Below are 20,527 nucleotides of genomic sequence, written 5' to 3'. Positions count from 1 at the left end.
AAGACAGGCATGCCGCTGAACGATGTGGCAGTTCTCCCGGTCAACTTGGACGACTACACCGACGAAGATGAGAAGGACGTGGAGATCGACTCAACACCGACCAAGCGGCTCCTGCCCTCACCTACTCGACTGACCCGACTGGCAAAGACTGCCATCGCCTTCTTCGTCTTCGTGCTCTTCGGCGACGCCATCCTCACGACCGAGATGCAGTTCCTCCCTCGCTGGGCCAGCTTCGACCCGCGGTGCAGCCCCGACACGCTCGACGTCTCCAGCGTCAACTACCGATCCGACCACCGATTCTACGCCATGGTCAAGGACATGGCGGCGCTGAGCTCCCCCACGTTCCGCGGCAAGCACGAGGCTCTGTGCTCGGACGACCACGCGGACGAGCGCAAGTTCGAGTACTGCCTGCCGATCACGAGCCAGGACGACGCTGTGTTCTGTGCTGGGGCGGACCGCATCGATCTCCTGGTGCGTCAGTCTCCGCTGACGTTGTGTCGCGCCAGTGTCATGCACTTGCTGGTTACGGACGTTCTCGAAGAGCTGGGAGCGATCGACGCGTCTTCAAACGCCAAAAACGCCACCTCAACGCTTGACACCAATGCGGATGCAACTGCGGGAGTCACGACCATCGCGTACGAAGGTAGTGTACCGCTTGGCAATGACTTTAATGCAGCGTTGAAGCGGAAGGGCTACCACAGCTTCCTCGACGACAACGAGTGGCGCGTGTGTGTGGCACCAACGCACCCGCTCGCATCGCATCTGTACGACCCGGACCGGAAGATAACGACGTCCGGGAGACTCGTCCCCCACGTGAATATCGTCTTGTCGACAGCTCCTAGCACCGGTGCTGCTGAGCCGGAGATGGTCAACGCGCATGCCCACTTGGACGACGCCTGCATGCCGAACATGATTGATGCTAAGGACGTCGAGTACGCTTCCACGCAGCGGTTCTACACGATGCTGCAGACGATGGAGGCGCTCCCGGCACCCGTTTTCCACGATGAACACAAGACGCTGTGCAATGAGAACGCCCGTGAAGACCGCGACATTCCCTACTGCCTTCCAATGTCCACCCGAAACGACCCGAAGTTTTGTACCGGGGCTGAGCGAATCAATCTTCTCGTCCGCCAATCCCCATCGACGCTGTGCCTAGCTAGCGTTTTGCACATGCTGGTTGCCGATGTGTTCGAGGAGCTCCAAGCAGCAGGAGTGTCTCCGAATATCGACCTGGGCAGTGATAGCGAGGGTGGCTCTGCTGACGGGCTGACTGAAGACGTAGATTTCACCTTCAGTGGGGAGATGGCAACGGGAAACGCGCTGGACCTGGCACTGCTCAAGAAAGGGTACAACCTCTACCTCAACAACGACAATTGGCGCGTGTGTGTTGCCCCCATCCACCCGCTCGCTGCGAATCTCTACAACCCAGACCAGCCTATTGCCATCAACGAATACGCCGGGCCCTACATCAACTTGGTCTCTGTCAGCCAGAAGAAGACAAAAGCGAGGTGGAGGCTGAACAAACAGAGCCTCCCACGGTCAAGTCCGAAGACACCGAGGCCCCTGCAATGACTGAGGAAGACCCTGTGAGAGCCTCCTGCGGCCGAATCCGAAGAAACTGAGCCCCCCTGTTGAAGAGACTGAGGCTCCAGACACACCCGAACCCGAAGCTCCAGCTGAGACCGAAGCCCCGACAGCTCCGGAGCCAGGTTGCTCTCCGAACATTGTCAACGTCGTCGACGACGGCTCGGAGTTCTACTCGACGATGAAAAGCTCAGGGGCGCTATCCGCACCGCGATTCAACGGCGCGCACGAGGTTCTCTGCAACGCGGACACTCGCAAGTTCCGCAAGTTCCGCTACTGCCTCCCGATCTCCGGCCGGAAGGACTCTCCGTTCTGTGCCAACGCCGACCGGATGGACATTCTGCTGCGCTAGTCGCCAGGGAAGCTGTGCTTTGCCAGTGTCTTGCACATGCTACTTGCCGACGTCTACGGAGAGTTGAAGGCGATCGGAGCTGTCCCTCTCCTGACGTTCGGAACGCTCTTAGGTGCCGTTCGAGACGGGGGCATGATCCCGTTCACCGAAGACGTCGACATTGCCTACAGAGGAAATATTGTCGACGGAGGAGAACTGGACGAGCGACTGTGGCGCAAAGGTTACCACCTCTTCGACTATAACATTTGGCGAGTCTGCGTGGCCCGACACACCTACTCGCGTCTCAGCTGTACGACCCAAGCCACCCCATTGTCGAGGACTACACCGTTCCGTACGTGGATCTGTACGCAATGGAGCAGCAATTCGGCAGTTCGTGGTCGATGCAGGAACTCCAAGCGCGGATACTTCCCATTGAACGCGTCGAACCGCTTGCCTAAGTTTCCATCAATGGCGTGCCGTACAACACCATCCACGATCCAGACTTCCTACTGCTATCGGAATACGGGAGCAACTACATGACGCCGAAGCCGCGTGCCCGAAGACTGCAATTTGTAGGAGACCTCTAACATGTAAATGCTTCATACGTCACCAAGAAGGGCAAGAAGTATCGATGCATGGTCATCTACAACCATAATTTTTGAAGTATTATTTTCTTATACGAAACTTATCGCTACTACATCACAGCTGCAGCCTGCGAGGTGCCGGCTTCTTGTAGTCCGGTCCGTATTCCTCTAGCAGGAAATACTCCGGGTCGTGTACTGTGTCGTAGGGCAGCCCGTTAACCACCACTTCCGAGTAGGGTTCCACGCGGTAGGCAGGGAGTGTGCCACCCCACTCTTGCATCTTGAAAGCCTTGCCGTCTTTCACCTTCTCCATCGAGTACAGATCCAGGTAGGGCACAGACCAGTCCTCCACGATAGGGCGCTCAGGGTCATACAGGTTGCCTGCTAGCGGGTGGGTGGGGGCTACACAAACGCGCCAGATTTTCTTCTGGAAGAGATGGTAACCCTTCTTCCAGAGCGCCTCGTCCAGCTCGCTGCCTACCGATATTTCGCCCACGTACGCGAGGTCAGTGTCTTCCGTGAATGGGATCATGGATCCGTTGCGGACAGCTCCGAGCAGCGACCCAAACGCCAGAATGGGGGCATAATTCAATGCCTTGAGCTCTTCGTACAAGTCAACAAGCAGCAAGTGCAGTACACTGGCGTAGCATCGCGTCGAAGGCGACTGAGGCAGCAGCAAGTCCATGCGGTCGGCGCCTGGACAGAAATCCGAGTCTTTGCGGCCCGAAATGGGCAGGCAGTACTTGTACGCGCGCTCTTGTCGGTCCGAGTCCTTGCAGAGATCCTCGTGCTTGGCCTTGAAGAACGGCGCTGGGAAGGCGTTGATCTTCTTCATCATGGTGTTGAAGCGGTGATTCGAGTGATACTCCATGTCGCTGGCCTTCAGCACGCGCGGGGAGCACTGCTTGGACAGGATGAAGGAGCGAGGCAGCAGTCGCATCTCCACCGCTAGAAGAACGCACACTCCGGTCGTCAACGCCACCAGCAGAATGGACCAGAAGACCATCCGCCGCTTGGTAGTTGATGGATGACGAGGTGTGCCCAGCTTCTTCAGCGGGCTCGACGGCTTTCGAGGACTCGGACTGTCCGAGGAGGAGGAGGTGTCCGTGATGAGGTCGGCTTCGAGGTCGTCCTCATACCTCGACAGATCCGTCGGCAGCACCAAGTTGCGGGGCCTCTGCATGACAATCAAGCGCTTGGAGGTTGAGGAGGTTCGTTCGGAAGTGAGCCCGCGTTGCATCGCCCCACAAGGGTCCGTTGGGCACCAAACGACAGGCGTCGAAACGGTCCAGAGGTTTCAAAGCGATTGTTATCCGTTAGCTCAATACGCGAGACTTCTACGCCTGGTTTCGAGGCTTTGGCTGTTTAAACTCCGGGCCGTACTCTTCCAGCAGGAAGTATTCGGGGTCGTACACGGTGTCGAATGGCAGCCCGTTGATCACGACTTGCGAGAATGGTTCAACGCGGTAGCTGGGCAAAGTGCGGCCTTTGAGCTCCTGCATCGAGTAGGCGCTGCCGTCCTTGGTCTTCTCCATGGAGTAGAGATCCACGTAGGGCACGGCGAAGTTCTTGGCGATGGGCCGGTCAGGGTCGTACAGATTCCCCGCTAGCGGGTGCGTTGGGGCTACGCAGACTCGCCAGATTTTGTTCATGAAGAGGTGGTAGCCCTTGCTCCAGAGCGTGTCGGCCAGCGCGCTCTCGCTCGAGATTTCCCCGCTGTAGGCGATGTCCGTGTCTTCCGTGAAGGGGATCATGGACCCATTGCGCACGGCTCCGAGCAGCGACCCGTACGTCAAGATGGGGGCGAATCCCTGCGCCTGCAGCTCCTCGTACACGTCCACGAGCAGCAAGTGCAGGACGCTGGCGTGGCATCGAGTCGACGGCGATTGAGGCAGCAGCAGGTCCATGCGGTCGGCACCAGCGCAGAAGTCCGAGTCTTTCCGGCCGGATATGGGCAGGCAGTAGTGGAACTTCTGCGTGAGTCTGGACGAGTTCGCGCACAGCGCCTCGTGGTTGCCCGCGAAGGTAGGGGCTGGGAATGGACTGATGGTCTTGATCATGGTGTTGAACCGGTGGTTCGAGTGGTACGCGATGCTGCGGGCGTCCAGCACCTGCGGGGCGCAGCGCGAGCCGATCAACTCCGTCCGCGTACGGAGCGCGCACAGCACGAGCATCAAGCCAACCAGCAACGCTGCGCCGATCACGAGACGCCGCCGTCGTGTGCTGGGAACAACGCTCTGCTTCAACAAGCTGGCCTTGGACTTTGCGTCTTGAGCCGCCTCCGCGCCTGGCACAAGCTCGACGCCCTTGTTCCGCGACACATCAGTCGGGAGAACCGAAGCACGTGGTCGCTGCATACTCTGTGAAGGTGGCGACAGCAGCTCAGCTAACGAAATGCACGCACACACTTGGCATTATAGGAGCCAAGACCATTGAACAAGTTGAAACGGCCCAGCAACGACCGACCGACACAAGGTCATTTTTGCTGTCCGTGATTCCTGGAGTCCAGTGAATGGGCCTCTCTCTATCCATTGGAGAGCTCGGGGTCGAAGCGCGACAGTCTCCCCTGAACTCCACTTGAGTCAAGGCGGTCAGCTGAGTGAGTCTGCGGTGCTCTGCATGCGGCCGATCCGTCCCGTAAACAGGCGCTCGATTACTTCAGCGCTGGTGCCCATTCGTGCGCACAGCATGTGCACGGCATGCTCGAGCTGCTCGATCTGCTGTTTGCTGGTTCAGTTCACTCCGCAGTCCGTTTTTCCGCTCCTGCGGCACCACCAGCGGCGGACAACGTCTGGAAGGGGAGGCGCCGGCTGCTCCACCGGCCGATCCAAAGCTCGTCGTCGCGCGTCGGTCTCTGCCGGCTCACACCATCCACGCTAAACGTATTAAAAGAATCTCCTCCCCCTCACCACGCACTTCTCGAGTCGCCATGCAGCAGCAGCAGATGAGCGAAGACTTTGGTGTCGGAGGCCTGGACGAGGACCTACTGGCGGCGCTGGACGACGTGCTGTCGCTGGCCGAGTCCGCGCCCATTGCCGACGCGTTTAATGCCTCGACGTGTGACGCGCCGTCTCCGTTCACCGGCGACTTCAGTAACATGCTGTCCGTCGACATGCCGGCGCTGCTGGCAACGGAGACGCCGACGCCGACCAACCGCCCGTCGGTGAGCCGGTCCAACAGCGCCAACAGCCAAACGACAGCGCCGTCGGCCCCCGGGAAGAGAGGCAAGGACGTGCGGGCGGCTCCGTACTCGAAGGGCGACAAGCCGCGGCGTCGCAAGCGCCCGAAAGACGAGCTCGACTACCTGCGCGCCAAGGTGGCCGACATGGAGGAGGAGCTGGCCTCACTGCAGAAGAAGCCCGAGGTCGGCTCGCCCGTGAGCGCCGCTGTCATCTTTAACGGGGACTCGGGCGCCGCAGCTGCCGAGTATGCAGTGGACTACTCGCGAGACGTGCTGCTCTGCTGGAAGAAGATCGCCGAGAGGCAGAAGAAGGAGGTGAACCGCTCCGTGATGGAGAACATGCGGCTGCGGGCCATGCTGGAGGGCCAGCTGAGCGTCGCGAGGAGTCTCGAGGCCGCCATCGACCAGCACCAGCGGGACGCAGCGCAGTCGCTCCCCACGTTCAACGGAGAAGGCGCTGCTGACGCTGGCGCCCCGCAGCCGAACGTCATGACCGACGAGCTCATTTTCTACCTTCTTAACGAAAGCCTCGAGGCGCAGTTGGTGGAGATCGACACTGTGTTTGAGCTCAATGGCATGGCTCACATCAACCACGACATGAACAACGGCACCAAGGTGCATCAGGACGCGAGCGGTGTATCGGTCCGCCACGAGGAAGTTCGTCTGCTACCGTTCTCGTCCGAGGCCGTGCACCGAACGATGTGGGGCATCCTGCGATACAGCACCGCCAAGGAAATGATGCTCGGGCCCTTCAAGACGCAGGTTGTCGATGAGAACCGCATGAACGTGACCATGATCGAGAAGATCCGACTCGGCTCGGCACAGGCCACGAATATCGTCAGGAGGTTCGCGTTCCGTCGAGTGTTCGAGAAGAACCGCATCGTGGTGGTCTGGAGCTCGTACGTCGAGATGGACGGGTCGGTCTTCGTGCGTCTGCGCGAGAAAGGATACTGCTCAACGTCGTCCTTCGACTTCGGGAGCAGCAGCTCTGAGAATGACGGCGGCGGAGTGCCGGGGTCCGTCACGCGGATGTCCGTGCTCGCGAGCCCTGAGCTGACTGCGATCGCATCACCAGTGGAGCAGAAAGCGCACGTTGGCGAGATGACGGAGCTCGTCGTCGGCACATACCGAGTCAGCATGGGGTTAATGCATCAGATGATTGATACGCTGCTGCTTCGAGAGGCCATGGGCGGCAAAGTAGCGTCCCCCGTTGGAGAGACAGCCGTCGTAGCATAGGTAAAGCTTCTATCCTAGACTCCAATGAACCACAGAATACATGCATTATTAGGATTTACTTCGCTGTTAGATGTGGTAGATGAGGTCGTTGGGCATCCCCCAGCACTTGAAGCCCAAGAAGTGCGCAACGTAGCACAGTCCCTCCGTCTCGATGCCGTCGTAGCCCTCGCTGCTCCACTCGCTGCCGATGAGGTGGTGAACAGGAAAGAGAACCCCTTGGCGGTGGACGTCCACATTCACGTACAGCATCGTGCCACCCACCGAGTCCAGCGGCACGAAAGTATCTTTTCCGCCGTGGAACTGCTTCATCCGCTTCACGTTCAGATCCCCCGGCACAAAGCTCGAGTCGCGACTCGACCGCCGCACCTTGCGACTGCCCACCCAGGCGTTGAGGTCGTACTCGTACCAGTCTTTGCCGTTCGCCTTCATCCGGACGCACATGGGCTCCACGATGTCGAGGCCGGCTGCATTGCAACAAAGTAACAGATCAGCCCTGTACCGATGAAGCTATACCAATTCAGAAAGGGACCTACAGTCAACGATCTTCTTGAGCAGTCCGCTTGGGATCTTGTGGACGTCTGCGTCGAGCCACAGCACGTGCTGGTGCCACGGCTCCATCGTCGAGAGCACTGCAAAGTTACGGTACCTGGCGATGATCCGTCGGCGATTGACTTGCAGGTGGTCCTCGTGTCGGTTCTCGCGCGTGACGACGTGGCGGGGCGAGAAATCGTTGCGGAAGATCACGGACAGTCGGGCGTATTGCTGGATTTGCCGCTGGAAGTGCGTCTTCATGAGCAAAAACTCGCTCATGGACGACACGAGCAGCGTGACGGAGATTTTGCCCTTGGGGTAGTCGAAGCTGTCCAGGAGCTGGAAAAAGTCCTCGGCGCTGCGGCCGTCCCCCCACGACTGGGCGTCTCGCAGCACCACCATGACCAGCACTGAGTCTTGGTGCTTGTTGTCAGGCTGAGCCAGGAGCGCGGTGTTCTCGAGACGAAAGAGGCGTCCGGGCAGCGAGTCCTCTCCGTACTGCGGGAAGGTCTCGACAGTCGTGGAGACATTGCCGCTGGTGGTCTGGGCAGTCGAATAGCCTCCAGCTCTCGTGTTGAGCGGCGCTTGGACGGGCACTAGCGGGTGCAAGATGCTCGTGGCTGGGGCTGGTCGAATACACGTCCAGCATAGCACGGCGAGGGCAACAAGCGCCAGCGCCGAGAAGAAAGCCTGCGCCACAGCTCTGCGGTCGCCCTTGGCCACGCCCACTTGCCACCGCATGAAGCACCGATTGAGAGCGCTCAGCGCTTTTGCCATGGATGCAGCAGGAGGAGGGTCACGAATGAATGGAGAGTGCTGGAACGCGGCGCTTCGAACGGGGAGTAGTAAAGATACCGAAACCGAGAAACTGGTCTCGTGGATATGATATACCCAGTAACGAGCTGGACTTCCACAGTGCTGCTCATGCTGGACGCTGTGGCCCCGCCCCCAATGTTGACAACTGGATGTGGCTCAAGGCCACCGTAGCGCGTTGGCGCGGGCGATTTTCGTGGCGGTGGTATTGATCTCGTCTTGTGGCGTTGATCTTGTGACCCTTGAGTCGAGTTGCTGGATCCGAAGGAGACTTTCGTTCTCATTGTCGCTAAGAGACTGGAATTCATCTATCGGCCGGCCAAATTCTCGCTCCAGGGAGTGCGAGACTCGATGAGCAAGGCGCCGCTGGGATTTCGTGTGTGAAGTGGCGCCGTGGGGATGTATGAGATATGGTACTGTACTCGAGGTACTGGTAAAGTTGTACTTTGGTGTTCGTCATCACGGTAACCGCCACGAGTTGAAGTCTCAGCTTGGCATGGCACATGTACAGCTCGACTCGATGGACCTGCGAGCATCGAGGACTTGAGCGCCACGAGCAAACGCACCAGACGGCTTGATCCCCTACACAGCCAGCCGGATAGCGCGTGCACGCGTACTTAATATTCCCACTTCATCCGGTCACTTCACATCGCGCACCGAGATAAGCAGGTCGCATTACCGCAGCAGCGCCCACAGCGATGCAGGCGTGTCCATCTCCGCGCGTGTCCAAGGCGTTCGTGCACCCGCTTTCGTCCCCGGTTCGCCCGCTGCACCACCAAGTCGCCGTATTGGCGGCCGCATTGCTGCTGCTGCTATTGCTGGACAGTTGGTGGCATTCGGGTCCGCTCCACTTCGAGGAGGTCGAGAATGAGCACGAGCTGGACTTTTACCCGCCCGAGCTGCTGCAGAGCGCGCAGGAGATCGACGACAGCGAGCGCCTGCACCTCGCGGTGCTGCACGAAGGCTGCATGAAGCACCGCGAGAGCGTCATTACCTCGGACTTCGGACGCAATGGGGACAAGCTCAGCAGCGTCGGCCGGTTCCAACGGGACGACAAGCACCTGAGACAGAAGCTGGCGAACTGTCCCGACGTGGAGGTCTTCCTGCCGTCAGGGATCAGAGGAGACGGCTACTGCGAAGACGCCATGGGCTACGTCAAGTGTACGTGGTTGTACAGTGCACCGATGGGAGATGTAGTAGTTGTTGTTGTCTTGACACTCTGTTTGATGTTGCTTTTGCAGACCTGCAGGGCCGAGCGCTGCCTCGGTGGGTCTTGGACCTGGAGTTCCACGACGAGAAGACGGGCGAGAAGCTGACGTACCATGACCTGTGCCCTAAGACGCCGTTGATCTTCATGAACCATTTCTGGGACGGCGTGCCGGACAGCCCGTCGTGGCCCGCGAGCAAGCCCATGTACCTCATGCCGAACGTGGAGATGTACGAGCTGGTGGCGGAGCACTACTGGCGCGCGGACGTCGTGCTGTGCAAGACGGCTATCTGCGCGAGGCGCGTGCGGATGTGGTACCAGCAGAAGGGCAACCCGCGCCACACGCGCGTCATCTACACGAGGCACACGACGTCGGACGCGGCGCTGTACGCCAAGCACCAGCTCGGGGCCAAGGCGGACGCCCACGCCAAGAACTTCTCGAACGTGCACTTCGTCCACACCGCCGGCAAAAGGTTCGTACTGCAGCACTCTTCAACTGTTGCTATCATTTCGGTGGCGTCTTCAACTCAAGTTCAAAGCTGCGGGGATTGACTCTGTTGCTTTGATGACTGGCTGTGCAGCGTGTTCAAGGGCACGAACGCCGTGATGGACTGCTGGCTGTCGCGCCCGGACTTGCCGCCCTTGGACGTCTACGTGGATCAGAACATCTACAACGAGTTCCTGCGGCACAAGTACGACGAGCCGATCCGCGCGCAGCCCCAGGTGACGGTGCACACGGGGCGCGTGCCCGACAGCATGTTCGGCAAGATGATGGTGGAGACGGCCTTCCTGCTGTGCACGAGCGTGCTGGAGGGCTACGGCCACTACATCAACCAGGCGCGCGCGAACGCGGCGCTCATCGTGACCACGGACGCGCCGCCCATGAACGAGCTGCTGCCGGCCGAGTCGGCGGTGCTCGTGCCGCACCCGAGCACGACGGTGGACAAGCAGCTTCTGGGCGGCAACTTCGACGGCGAGCACGGCCTGGAGGGCGTCAAGGGCATGGCCACGTACGTCAAGGGCGCCGAGGTCTGCGCCGCCGTGGACCGCATCCTGGAGATGACGCCCGAGCAGCGCCGCGCCATGGGCGAGCGCGCGCGCAAGCAGTACGTGCTGGACACCCGCTTCTTCGCCGCGAGGATGGCCGAGCTCCGCGCGCTCGCCCGCTCCGGCCACGCGCGCTGGTACCGACCATAACTTAAAGAAAAACTCTACGTGTTCATAACAGTTTGAGTGGCGCGGAAGCAGCAGCTCGCGTTCAAGTGTCGGCGCACGTTTCCGTGATGACCTTCGATTGATTACTCCGGAGCGTGTGGTCGTACAGCGCTTAACACGAGCGGAAGAGTAATCGACTGACACGTCCTGCAGGCAGGAAGGAGGCGAGCGGAGGAGGACGCAGTCTCCAGCCAGCGCAAGACCCCACAGAGCAGCTATGCAGCACGACGCGGACCCGTCCGTCAAGGCGGCGGCCTACGCGCCGCTGTCCCCGCTGGGCGTCGGCACCAGCAACGAAGATCTGCTCGCGGCGCTGGACGAGATGCTCGCCTTCACGCCCGAAGCGGCCGCCTCGGCCACGCCGCTGCCGCTCGACGCCGGGTTCCCCATCGCAGACGCCTTCGAGCTGCCGGAGGTGCCCAACCCGTACGAGACGCCGCTGCAGATCCCCTCAGTAGACGAACCCACGGCCGTCACGGCTCCGCAACAGCCCCAACAACAACAACCCCAGCAGCAGCAGGAACAACAGGCTCAGAGAGGCAAAGACGTCCGCGCAGCTCCGTACACGAAGCCCAAGCCGCGCCGCCGCAAACGCCCCAAAGATGAGCTCGACTACCTGCGCGCGAAGGTGGCCGACCTCGAGGAGGAGCTGACCAAGCTTAATCAGACCACCGGCGGCAGGATGTCCCCCGTCAGCGACGATGACGAGGAGATGTTCTCCCGCTGGAAGCAGGTGGCCGAGCGTCAGAAGGAGGAGGCCAACCGCACCGTCGTGGAGAACCTCAAGCTGCGCGCCATGCTCAAGGGCCAGATCGAGATCGCCAAGCGTCTGGAGGCCGCCATCGCCGACCACCAGCAGGAGGCAGCAGCGCAGGCGTTCCCGTGGAACACAGTCAAGAAGGAGTTCGACGTTGAAGAGGAGGAGGGGGTGGAAGGCGCGTCTAGACGCCCGCGCGCCCCGAGTATCGCGGACGAAGTCATCTTCGCCGAGCTCAACGGCAGCCTCGAGGCGCAGTACGCGCAGGTGGACTCGCTCTTCGAAGCGAATGGCATCGCCGACGTGTACCGCGAAATGCTGGGCAAGGTCAGCCTCAAGCAGGATATGAGCGGCATCTCGTTCGCGCACAAGGAGGTCCGTCTCATGCCGTTCTCGATGCAGGCGGTGGCGCGCGTCATGTGGGGCTTCCTGCTCTACGAGAACAAGGAGATACCGGGGCGCGTCCACACGCGCGTCATCAATAATGACCACTTGAACGCCACGATCGTCGACACGCTGCAGCTGCCCAAGTCGCGCTGCACTGAAGTTTTCACGCGGTTTGCAGTGCGTCGGTACTTTGAGGCGGGCCGCGTCGTGGTCGTCTGGAGCGGCTGCATGGAGATCGCTGGCTCGGTGTTTGTGCGTCTGCGCGAGAAGGGAGTCAACACGCTGTCGAGCTTCGACTTTACTCGGGGCGAGGCGTCGGGCGCGAGACCCGAGGGCTGCATCTTGCGCGCAGTGCTCGACGTCCGACCCGAGACCGTCGAGTTCAGCCCGGGCGCTGATACCCAGGAACACATTGGAGAAATGACCGACCTCGTGCTGGGTACCTACCACCGCAACTTTGGTATGCTCAACCAGGTGATAGAGAACCTCCTGCTCAAAGAGCTCATGGGCAGCAAAGCCCCAAGCCAGGAGTTCATCGGGTAGGCAGAGCGCCTTGCTCAATTTACATATTAACGATAGACAGCCAATCAGCATTCGTTTCTCGGTGCAATATCTCAGAAAACAATCTGTAACATTTATGAATCTTTTGTACTATTATTAATAGGGGGTTTCAAAGTTGGGCTGAGCCTATAGACACAAGAACATAAACAGCTTTTCAGCCAATCAGATCGCGCTGCGGTTTTGCCGTTATGTCATGTTTTACTGACGCCAAAATCGAGTCCAAACGACCTAAGAGCCTATTGACTTGGAATCCGACGGCTAATCTAGCCATCTCAAAGGCTTATTCCGCCAGTAGCGCGCGCCCCGCGAAGGCGCCAACTGCGGCTCCAGCGCTAGCGCCCATGGCGTCAAGCACACACCAATGCGCGTTGGCTGCGTGAAACATGGCACGCCGCGCTGGTATATCCGTCCGGCCGCTGAACTTGGTCCAAGCCTCACGGCTGGTGCTAGACTTGATGTAGAAGCTGCTGTGACTGACCTTGACCTTCTTCTGCTTTAAGTCTTGCCATGCGTACTTGCCCTCGACGCTCTCATGTCCTCTGTTGGCCTGAATCACGACGCCAGTGCATTTATACTTACCCTAGACAACATCGCTCGTCTTGTACTGCTGTGGACTTGCACTTGGCCTGGTTGCAGGTGCTCGACTTGACCTTCGTACACGTGGCGGAACTGCACAGCCGCTTCGGGGCTTATGTTTGCTCTAAAATAGACCACGCCTGTCTCTTAATGTGAGTGGACACGAGATAGGCGAGGGATGATTTAGCTTTATGCTTTGGTGGGGGCCGCTTTTAGGCCTAGAAACTCGGTTTGGCCCGTCTAGAATGGCATTTCTGCGTTTCCAAGTCGTAGCAAAGCGTGAAACAGACCCCAACCTTGCATCTTAGACCTGTACTGGCGAGATATATAAATCAGACCTAGGTCTTAATTAAGAGCTTGCTAGACTAAAATCGAGATTATTAACGAGATAATAAGCATGCGTTGGCCGAAATATCTGCAACCGGCAATAAAACTTGCCACAACATTTTGTGGATAATATCCAAAAAACGTTTTAGTCACAGCACAAAGCACAACTGGGACCAAAACGTGGCGACCGTCATGCAGCACTCGGGTCGAGCTCCTGCTCCTGCCGCACGAGCCACGGGGCTCAATGGGGGCGACCTCGACAACGACCTCCTGGCGGCTCTGGACGAGATGCTGTCCTTCGCAGGCGGGTCCGACGACCAGTCCATCGACACAGGCTGCCACTTGGCCGACGCTTTCGGCGACCCCAACACGATGCTCGGACTGGGAGACATTTCGCCTTTGCCTCTGCATGCCGAGCAGGAAGACGCAACACAACAGGTATCAGTAGAGACAGAGACTGCGAGCCCAACGTCCTCGCCCCCTCACGACCAGCGCAGAGGCAAAGACGTCCGCGCCGCCCCGTACGCGAAGCCCAAGCCGCGACGTCGCAAGCGCCCGAAAGACGAGCTGGACTACCTGCGCGTGCAGGTGAAGGACCTCGAGGAGGAGCTGAACAAGTTGTCGTCAACCACCGCAGCGCCTTCGAGCGATAGTGAAGCAGGGACCGACCACGACGACGAGCTGTTCACGCAGTGGAAGCGGATCGCGGGCCGCCAGAAGGAGCAGGCGGATCGGTCCATTGTGGAGAACCTCAAGCTGCGGTCGATGCTGGAGGGACAGCTGCGGGTCGCGCGCAGTCTCGAAGCTGCGATTCAGAGTCAGCAGGAAGAGGCCGCGCAGCTTCTGACGTGGCATCCCAGCAACGGTGGAGTCAAGGCTATCGAAGGAGGAAGACGACCACGCGCGACGAGTGTGTCGGACGATTTAATTTTCGCCCAGCTGAACGTGGGGCTGGAGGCTCAGTACGCCGAGATTGACGCTGTCATGGGCCAGACGGACTTGGCGAAGCTGCTCCAGAACTCGAACAGCATCCAGACTTTTCATAATGCGAACGGCATTGCGTTCCGACACGAAGAAGCTCGCTTGCTGCCGTTCTCGATGCCCGCAGTGCACCGCGCTATGTGGAGTTGTGTTGGCTACGGCAAGGCGAGGGAGCTGGTGGGGCGTATCCGAACGCGCGTTGTCAACAACGACCATCTGAACGTCCAGATTCTAGACCACCTACAGCTACCTAAGTCTCAGGGGTTTGAGATTTGTGCACGACTGGCAATGCGGCGATACTTCGAGCAAGATCGCATCGTAGTCGTGTGGAGGGGGTATGCTGAGGTTGCCGGCTCCATCTTCGTGCGCCTGCACGAGAAGGGGTATACGTCCGCTTCAGTCTTCGACTTCAACAAGAACTCGCTAACCAATGGCACCAGCAGCAGTACCAGTGTACCGGGCTGTGTGCTCCGCATGGCATTGCAGATTAAGCCGGAGACGACGGAGTTTGAATCGGAGGAGGAGGCGAGAGAGCACATCGGCGAAGTGACCAACCTCGTGGTTGGCTCGTACCACCGCAACTTCGGTATGATGTACCAGATCATCGAGAATCTCCTCTTCAGCGACTCGACCGGTGGAGCAGCGGATGATTCGGACGAGCACGAGTTGGCGCGCTTTGCTGTATATCGAACCTAGAACTGGTAAGTAAGTTACACGTGCTCGTGCTGGTGAAGACTTGCCCATCGCTGGGCGAAACGATCGCAACGAGCTTCTAGCAATTACGAAATATGCGCAACAATCGTCGGTAAGTCCCATCATTCCGTGAATCGCGGCCAGGTGATCTACATGTATGACTCAACCCTGTGCTATTTATTTGATCATCTCAGCGCTACAGAACTACCGTCGAAGACGGAAGCTCAATTGTTTTTGACGTCATACTGGAACAGTGCCCAACAGAGAAGGCGTCGTTGATTGATCAAGAAAGCGACTCACCTCGCCGCACTAAGCCGTTCATCTATTGCCAAGAACGAAGGCGCATCCGAGTCAGCGCAAACGGCACTTTTTAACGAACGGCAAGGCTGCCGAGTTCCGCGCGAATCCTCCCGGAAAGCCCACCACTTACTTCACCCTGCTCCCAATTGTGCAGTATTGGGCGCTAGTCTCCGGAAGGAGGGCTTTTAACACCTTCTGTGGTTCTGTGAATTGGGCTTGGAGTTCTCGTATCTCGTCGTTCGGCCACGTAGGCTTAAAACATCAAACAGTGACTTGGGGCGAGCACCTAAAACGAGATGAAATGAGATCGCGTTACCTTTGTATTTACAAGATTTAGCAGGTGGTAAGCACTTCCGTTCAACCACCAAGTATGACCATGATATTTACGCGCAGCTAATAAGATCGCTGGGTTACCCCCAAGACTCTCTACTGTTTCGCGTCCGTGTTCGAGTCGAACCGGTCAGCTTACCACCCACAGGTTGCACACTGTGAGAACTACCAACACACCAAGATGGCCACCCTGTCCAGCTCAGCGGAGCTGTAGTAACTCGAATGCCGAGCTATGCCTCGCCTCTTGAATCCGACACCTTAAGCGAAAGCGAGACGGATTTTCTTCTGAGCCTGTTCGAAGGGCCTGGTGCAAACGACTCATCAAGGGCACTCACTACCTTACCAGTCGAGGAGGACGTCCACGGCCATTTCCGTACACTCGATCGAAGAATGGTGGAGTTTCTTTTGATCACAACGACGTCCGCATTCTCCCGTTCCGCGTCTCGGACGTTGCGCGGTCGCTGCGGTACTCGATGAATTACGGATCAAAGGTTGGCGCGTCCGACCATTTCCCCGAACTTCAGATGCTTGACAAGTACAACCGCCAAGTGAGCACAGTCGACAGCATAGAGATCCCTGGCTCAGTGCGCGCTGCAGTCAGGTCGAGGCTTTTTCTGTGGTCGATCGATAAGCCGCGGAAATCGGTGTTGACGTGGTCCAGCTACATAGAGTACGACGGTAGCAGATATGTTCGACTGCTACAGAGAATTTGGATCTCCTTGGAGCCGATTCCCATAGAGACTACCAGCAGCGAGCAGAAGACTCAAGGCTGCATCATGCGGGCGGTTGTGCGCTCGACGCCTGTCGACACGGATCTCGACACCGAGAAGGTGAGTCACATCGAAGAAATGGCGGAAGTGGTTATCGGCACGTACGAGCGCGGACAAGACCAATTGGCAGCACTATCGCTGGCTTCCTAAGCATTTGCATTGGGTGTATGCTATTACATCACGTTAGCTAAAAAATGTACAACATTTTGCAAATATTTTTAGTTGAAGTTTAAATGGTGGATACTTGAAAAAGTTGGGCAGATAAGGTCACTGCTTCCCATGGTGACGCAGTGTTTGCTTGGTCGATATGATGTAGATCTACATGTAGTTCTATGCCTCTCGGATCCTTCTGACCCTGCGATCAAGCTCTCTATAGGACAGTGTCCAGCTGTACAAATTAAACCAGTCAGCTCAACACCGAAAGGCTTTACGTCGTGAAAGAGAAAGTTACGGCTTGTTTAGTCACAACGTCCGAGACGCGGTACCACGACGGCCAAAACATCTTCAGCCCGGGCTTCATCATTCCAGCGTGAGCATTCCACTTCTGCTTGAGCACCCACCTAACTCGTTAGTAATATAGATATCATGGAATCCCCCCCAGTTTTTGGTAAGTTAACGTACAAGCCGGATGGGATTTTCATGAAGACTGTGGGTCACGAGGCGTGAGGACAATGGAGATCTGGCCGTCTTGCACTTGGGCATTGAAAAGCTTCATGGCCTCGATAGGCTTCCCGATGTTTTCTTATGGCATTTCGATAGTAAAACGTACTGAAGTACGCTGAATTCGTTGCTTTCGTGGATCAATTGTATTAATATCGCTGACGCGTGGAAGTATGACACCCGCGGATCCAACTTATTCGATAAACTACTGCTCGTAGCGAAGCTTTTAGCCAGCTCAACTCGTACTCACAGTCCCAGGCAGCTATTATACTGTACGTGTATGGTATTGAAGCCGTTCAATATGTAGTAACAATAAGTTTACGTTAGTAGTGTGTCAATACTGCCTTAATAATACTTGGACTGGCTTCTTCTATCCTTGCAGTTAAGAAATTCATCACTGATGGCTTTCTGATTAAGGTTTAAAAACACTAAGACGCCGACAACAAAATTGTAGTCTCATATTTTTATCAATGCGTTTTATACTCTAATCATTATAATGAGACCGCGTAAAGTATAATGAGACCGCGTAGAGTTGATGCTAGCGTTCGCTCGGTTTCATATCTCTCTATTACATCTATAGCATTTATACTGCGTATATCTTGCTTGAATCAAGCTTGACCGTCCGCTGAGAATAAACACAAAAAATGACTACTACTATTATACTGCAGTTGTGGATACTTTTTCGCCTAAATACCGTGCTGTGCAGGTACAGTGAAACTGTCAAATCTGTCCGGGTCCAAGGTCATCCAGGACAAGCGACAAGCAATCTATTGGCATCGATTACAGTGTAATCGAATCCGAGTTGTACCAGCAACGAGTTAAGTTTTTCACAACCAACCTGGGAATAATACGCCGCCAAATGATATTTAACTACAAAATGAGCTGAGGCCCTCTCAGCAACATCAATAGTTATACAACAATGGATCATTGCGCGTTCGAGTTGCACTAGTCTTCTTACGCCACGATCAAGGCCACGACCTGCGTGAATATTTCGCGGTGGGGATGAAGACGGATCTCAACGCCAAGTTGAAAAGCATTTCGATACGAATCTAGTAACAAGATAATCTGAACTCGTGGTTATAATGCCTTGGAGTCGTATAGGACTATCAATTGCTGTGGAGTCGTTCACGCGAAAGCTTCAGAAACGGACACAACGAGAACCTGACCTACATTGCCCGAATAATTAAAACTGGCATCGAATACAGTGGTAAAAATTTTGTGTTGTGAAAGCCAAGGAGTTACATTTTGTAAATTCGCCACCACTTTCTATTTTTTTATTGTGGTGCTGCACCCTTCAAAAATGTCCAGAGACTGTAAGAAGTGCTTTAATCTCGATTCTTGAGATCCTGCTGAGCCAGCACCTGAACCCCTTGGACGCGGAGGGTTGGAAAATCACCTGATGCTGTTCAGAACAGCATAAGAATCACTTGGTTTCATTATGTCTCGAAATCCGCAAAATATGTTCTCGTCCTTTCCCAGAAATCGAAAGAAACTGATTGGTCCACGTGTTCAAAAGGAGACAAACGATTATTTAGTAAAACATATGCCCTGAACTACCGCGTGCAAGGGTGGGCAAAATGTTTTCGGATAAATCATATTTAGGTTCCCCTTTCGAGCTCGGACGCCAGCGGTGCTGTCAGTTGGGGGCGCTGCAGAAGAAGAAGATGATGATGCGGCTTCCGACGAAGGGTCGACGACGGGCGGCCCCTACCAACAAAAGCGAGCGCCCACGGCTAGCATCGCGGAGTAAGCAAAGGGTGTGTCCTTGATTCTGTCTCTTTTTAATACATATTGCTTACTCCGCGATGCAAAGGGTGTGTCCTTGATTCTGTCTCTTTTCAATACATATTGCTTACTCCGCGATGCTAGCCGTGTTGCCGCCTTCTAGCAAAACCATTCATTCTCGGATTCCGCCGCGTAGGACTCAAGTATGGCATACGCCATGGACTTCCGCGCGATTTGGCCGCTACTTCGGAAGGAAGGATGGTCCTGGAAGCCGGCAACCGGGATCCAGATTCAGTATGTTGATTACTTATAGGTCCTGCATGGTGCCGTACCTAATGCGTCTACCTTTGCAGCCACAACTACATCAAGCCGGGCTGCAAACTGAAAGGAGGGACGCGAGGCGTGGACTTCTTCAACGGCGAGGACGAGCTGCTCGCTTACATCCGCTCAGACACGGAACTATGCGAGCGGCTCAGTATTATGTCCGGCCGCCGAGCCTAGCAAGTACGTACAGCATGGAAAATGATTTTGTTATGAGCATTTCATGCTAACACTACTCATGCTGCAGTTCAAAGTACGCTTCCAGGCGAAGCTCCGGCGCCGCCAAAGCGTCCTCAGACGCCCATATCCGTGACTAAAGCGAGTCCACCAGCAAAACGAGCGAAGTCTGCTTCAAAGCGAACCGCCAAAACCCCGCGCACTCCCAAGGTCAAGTCTAAGCAACCCTCCAAGAAGCAGATGGCTCAAGAAGTGGACAAACGGCGAAAGGAACTGGCAGCTTTTGACAAAGTGTGGGGTGAACAGAACGCTACAGGTAAGCAATATACTGGCTGCTCAATTGCTCTCATAGAACTGACGTGGCTTTGGTTGTTTAGTTGCGGATGGAAACGCAGTTGTGCCGCCTGTCCAAGCAGCAGTCTCAACTTCAGCTTCTTTGGCGAGCGGTCAGCCTCTCCCGAAAGGTATATAGTTTTGCTGCTATGCTGACATATAGAATGCTGACAGGGGATGTTTATTCATTTTAGAATGCTGACAGGAACACCAGCGCCGATCCTAATGCCGACAAGAACTGCACAACAGCTGAAGATAATGCTGACATTAATGCAAATGTTGACGGGGAAGCCCCAGCTAATGCTGACACGGAAGCACCATCGAATGCCAACACGGGTCATGAGAGCGCAACGTCGGAAACTATTGCCGGCAAGGACAGACCGCCCCCAGCTTCTGACAGCGCAGCGGTATCTACTAATCCTGAGCTGCGTGATCTCTCCGATGCCAGTCCACGACACGGACACTCTGTTTCCGAAGAACAAGCGTACGAACCGAGTGAGGAAGAAGATAATGATGAAAAAGATGACGTCTCTGAAGTTCCTGCGGATTTCAACGACCAAGAAGGAGAAGATGAAACAAAGAAGCGAAGGAACACCCCAGAAACGACGACAACCGAGCCCTGCGCGACGCCGCGTGCGGAACGCCGCTGCGCTTTGACTTTGTGGACTCACTTGACCCGAATATTATTGGAGACACCAAGGAGACCGCTCTTGAGACCGATGGCGAGAGGGCGAGGATTCCGCTGGTGATATCGGCGACGGCGTTGCTGACACCGACAGCGATGAAGACGACGATGCTTTGGCGCGCGAGGACTATCTTCGTCAGGAGCTGAGCCGAGTAACGGGGCTAATGGATGCAGCAGAGCTGGAACGGTTGCACTTGCGTGTTCAAGGTGAGTTATACTTTAGATTTTACTAACCTGACGTGAACGGTTTCTAACTCACATG

The 20,527-nt window shown here is 56.6% G+C and overlaps 11 protein-coding genes across 11 annotated transcripts; 7 read left to right on the top strand and 4 right to left on the bottom strand.

The window, feature by feature from the left end:
• Positions 1-9: 9 nt before the first annotated feature.
• PHYSODRAFT_326363 (hypothetical protein) lies at positions 10-2,373 on the top strand (the record flags this gene model as incomplete). Its single annotated transcript, XM_009522323.1, has 4 exons — positions 10-1,508; positions 1,582-1,935; positions 1,963-2,188; positions 2,224-2,373. 4 exons carry the CDS (start codon positions 10-12, stop codon positions 2,371-2,373), a joined length of 2,229 nt encoding a protein of 742 aa, XP_009520618.1.
• Positions 2,374-2,626: 253 nt separating this feature from the next.
• On the bottom strand, positions 2,627-3,400 carry PHYSODRAFT_444168 (hypothetical protein; the record flags this gene model as incomplete). The annotated part of the gene is made up of 1 exon (XM_009522322.1): positions 2,627-3,400. A coding segment is annotated over one exon (774 nt), but the record flags the coding sequence as incomplete, so codon positions are not given.
• Positions 3,401-3,836: 436 nt separating this feature from the next.
• On the bottom strand, positions 3,837-4,673 carry PHYSODRAFT_484124 (hypothetical protein; the record flags this gene model as incomplete). Its single annotated transcript, XM_009522321.1, has 1 exon — positions 3,837-4,673. The coding sequence occupies one exon, from the start codon at positions 4,671-4,673 to the stop codon at positions 3,837-3,839; it is 837 nt and encodes a 278-aa protein (XP_009520616.1).
• A 770-nt stretch (positions 4,674-5,443) lies between these two features.
• Positions 5,444-6,916, top strand: PHYSODRAFT_555205 (hypothetical protein; the record flags this gene model as incomplete). Its single annotated transcript, XM_009522320.1, has 1 exon — positions 5,444-6,916. One exon carries the CDS (start codon positions 5,444-5,446, stop codon positions 6,914-6,916), a length of 1,473 nt encoding a protein of 490 aa, XP_009520615.1.
• A 72-nt stretch (positions 6,917-6,988) lies between these two features.
• PHYSODRAFT_411737 (hypothetical protein) lies at positions 6,989-8,071 on the bottom strand (the record flags this gene model as incomplete). Its single annotated transcript, XM_009522319.1, has 2 exons — positions 6,989-7,380; positions 7,450-8,071. Coding segments are annotated over 2 exons (1,014 nt in total), but the record flags the coding sequence as incomplete, so codon positions are not given.
• An 887-nt stretch (positions 8,072-8,958) lies between these two features.
• PHYSODRAFT_479555 (hypothetical protein) lies at positions 8,959-10,664 on the top strand (the record flags this gene model as incomplete). The annotated part of the gene is made up of 3 exons (XM_009522318.1): positions 8,959-9,421; positions 9,502-9,940; positions 10,049-10,664. The coding sequence occupies 3 exons, from the start codon at positions 8,959-8,961 to the stop codon at positions 10,662-10,664; spliced, it is 1,518 nt and encodes a 505-aa protein (XP_009520613.1).
• Positions 10,665-10,899: 235 nt separating this feature from the next.
• On the top strand, positions 10,900-12,369 carry PHYSODRAFT_555201 (hypothetical protein; the record flags this gene model as incomplete). The annotated part of the gene is made up of 1 exon (XM_009522317.1): positions 10,900-12,369. The coding sequence occupies one exon, from the start codon at positions 10,900-10,902 to the stop codon at positions 12,367-12,369; it is 1,470 nt and encodes a 489-aa protein (XP_009520612.1).
• A 298-nt stretch (positions 12,370-12,667) lies between these two features.
• On the bottom strand, positions 12,668-12,978 carry PHYSODRAFT_326356 (hypothetical protein; the record flags this gene model as incomplete). The annotated part of the gene is made up of 2 exons (XM_009522316.1): positions 12,668-12,934; positions 12,967-12,978. 2 exons carry the CDS (start codon positions 12,976-12,978, stop codon positions 12,668-12,670), a joined length of 279 nt encoding a protein of 92 aa, XP_009520611.1.
• Positions 12,979-13,884: 906 nt separating this feature from the next.
• Positions 13,885-14,652, top strand: PHYSODRAFT_386235 (hypothetical protein; the record flags this gene model as incomplete). The annotated part of the gene is made up of 1 exon (XM_009522315.1): positions 13,885-14,652. A coding segment is annotated over one exon (768 nt), but the record flags the coding sequence as incomplete, so codon positions are not given.
• A 1,123-nt stretch (positions 14,653-15,775) lies between these two features.
• On the top strand, positions 15,776-16,514 carry PHYSODRAFT_326354 (hypothetical protein; the record flags this gene model as incomplete). Its single annotated transcript, XM_009522314.1, has 2 exons — positions 15,776-15,804; positions 15,896-16,514. 2 exons carry the CDS (start codon positions 15,776-15,778, stop codon positions 16,512-16,514), a joined length of 648 nt encoding a protein of 215 aa, XP_009520609.1.
• Positions 16,515-19,485: 2,971 nt separating this feature from the next.
• PHYSODRAFT_285069 (hypothetical protein) lies at positions 19,486-19,760 on the top strand (the record flags this gene model as incomplete). The annotated part of the gene is made up of 1 exon (XM_009522313.1): positions 19,486-19,760. A coding segment is annotated over one exon (251 nt), but the record flags the coding sequence as incomplete, so codon positions are not given.
• Between the last annotated feature and the right edge of the window lie 767 nt (positions 19,761-20,527).

The sequence above is a fragment of the Phytophthora sojae genome (assembly GCF_000149755.1).
Source record: "Phytophthora sojae unplaced genomic scaffold PHYSOscaffold_2, whole genome shotgun sequence".
In the NCBI taxonomy this organism is placed as follows: domain Eukaryota; phylum Oomycota; class Peronosporomycetes; order Peronosporales; family Peronosporaceae; genus Phytophthora; species Phytophthora sojae.
This window is presented reverse-complemented; position numbering and strand designations above follow the sequence as displayed.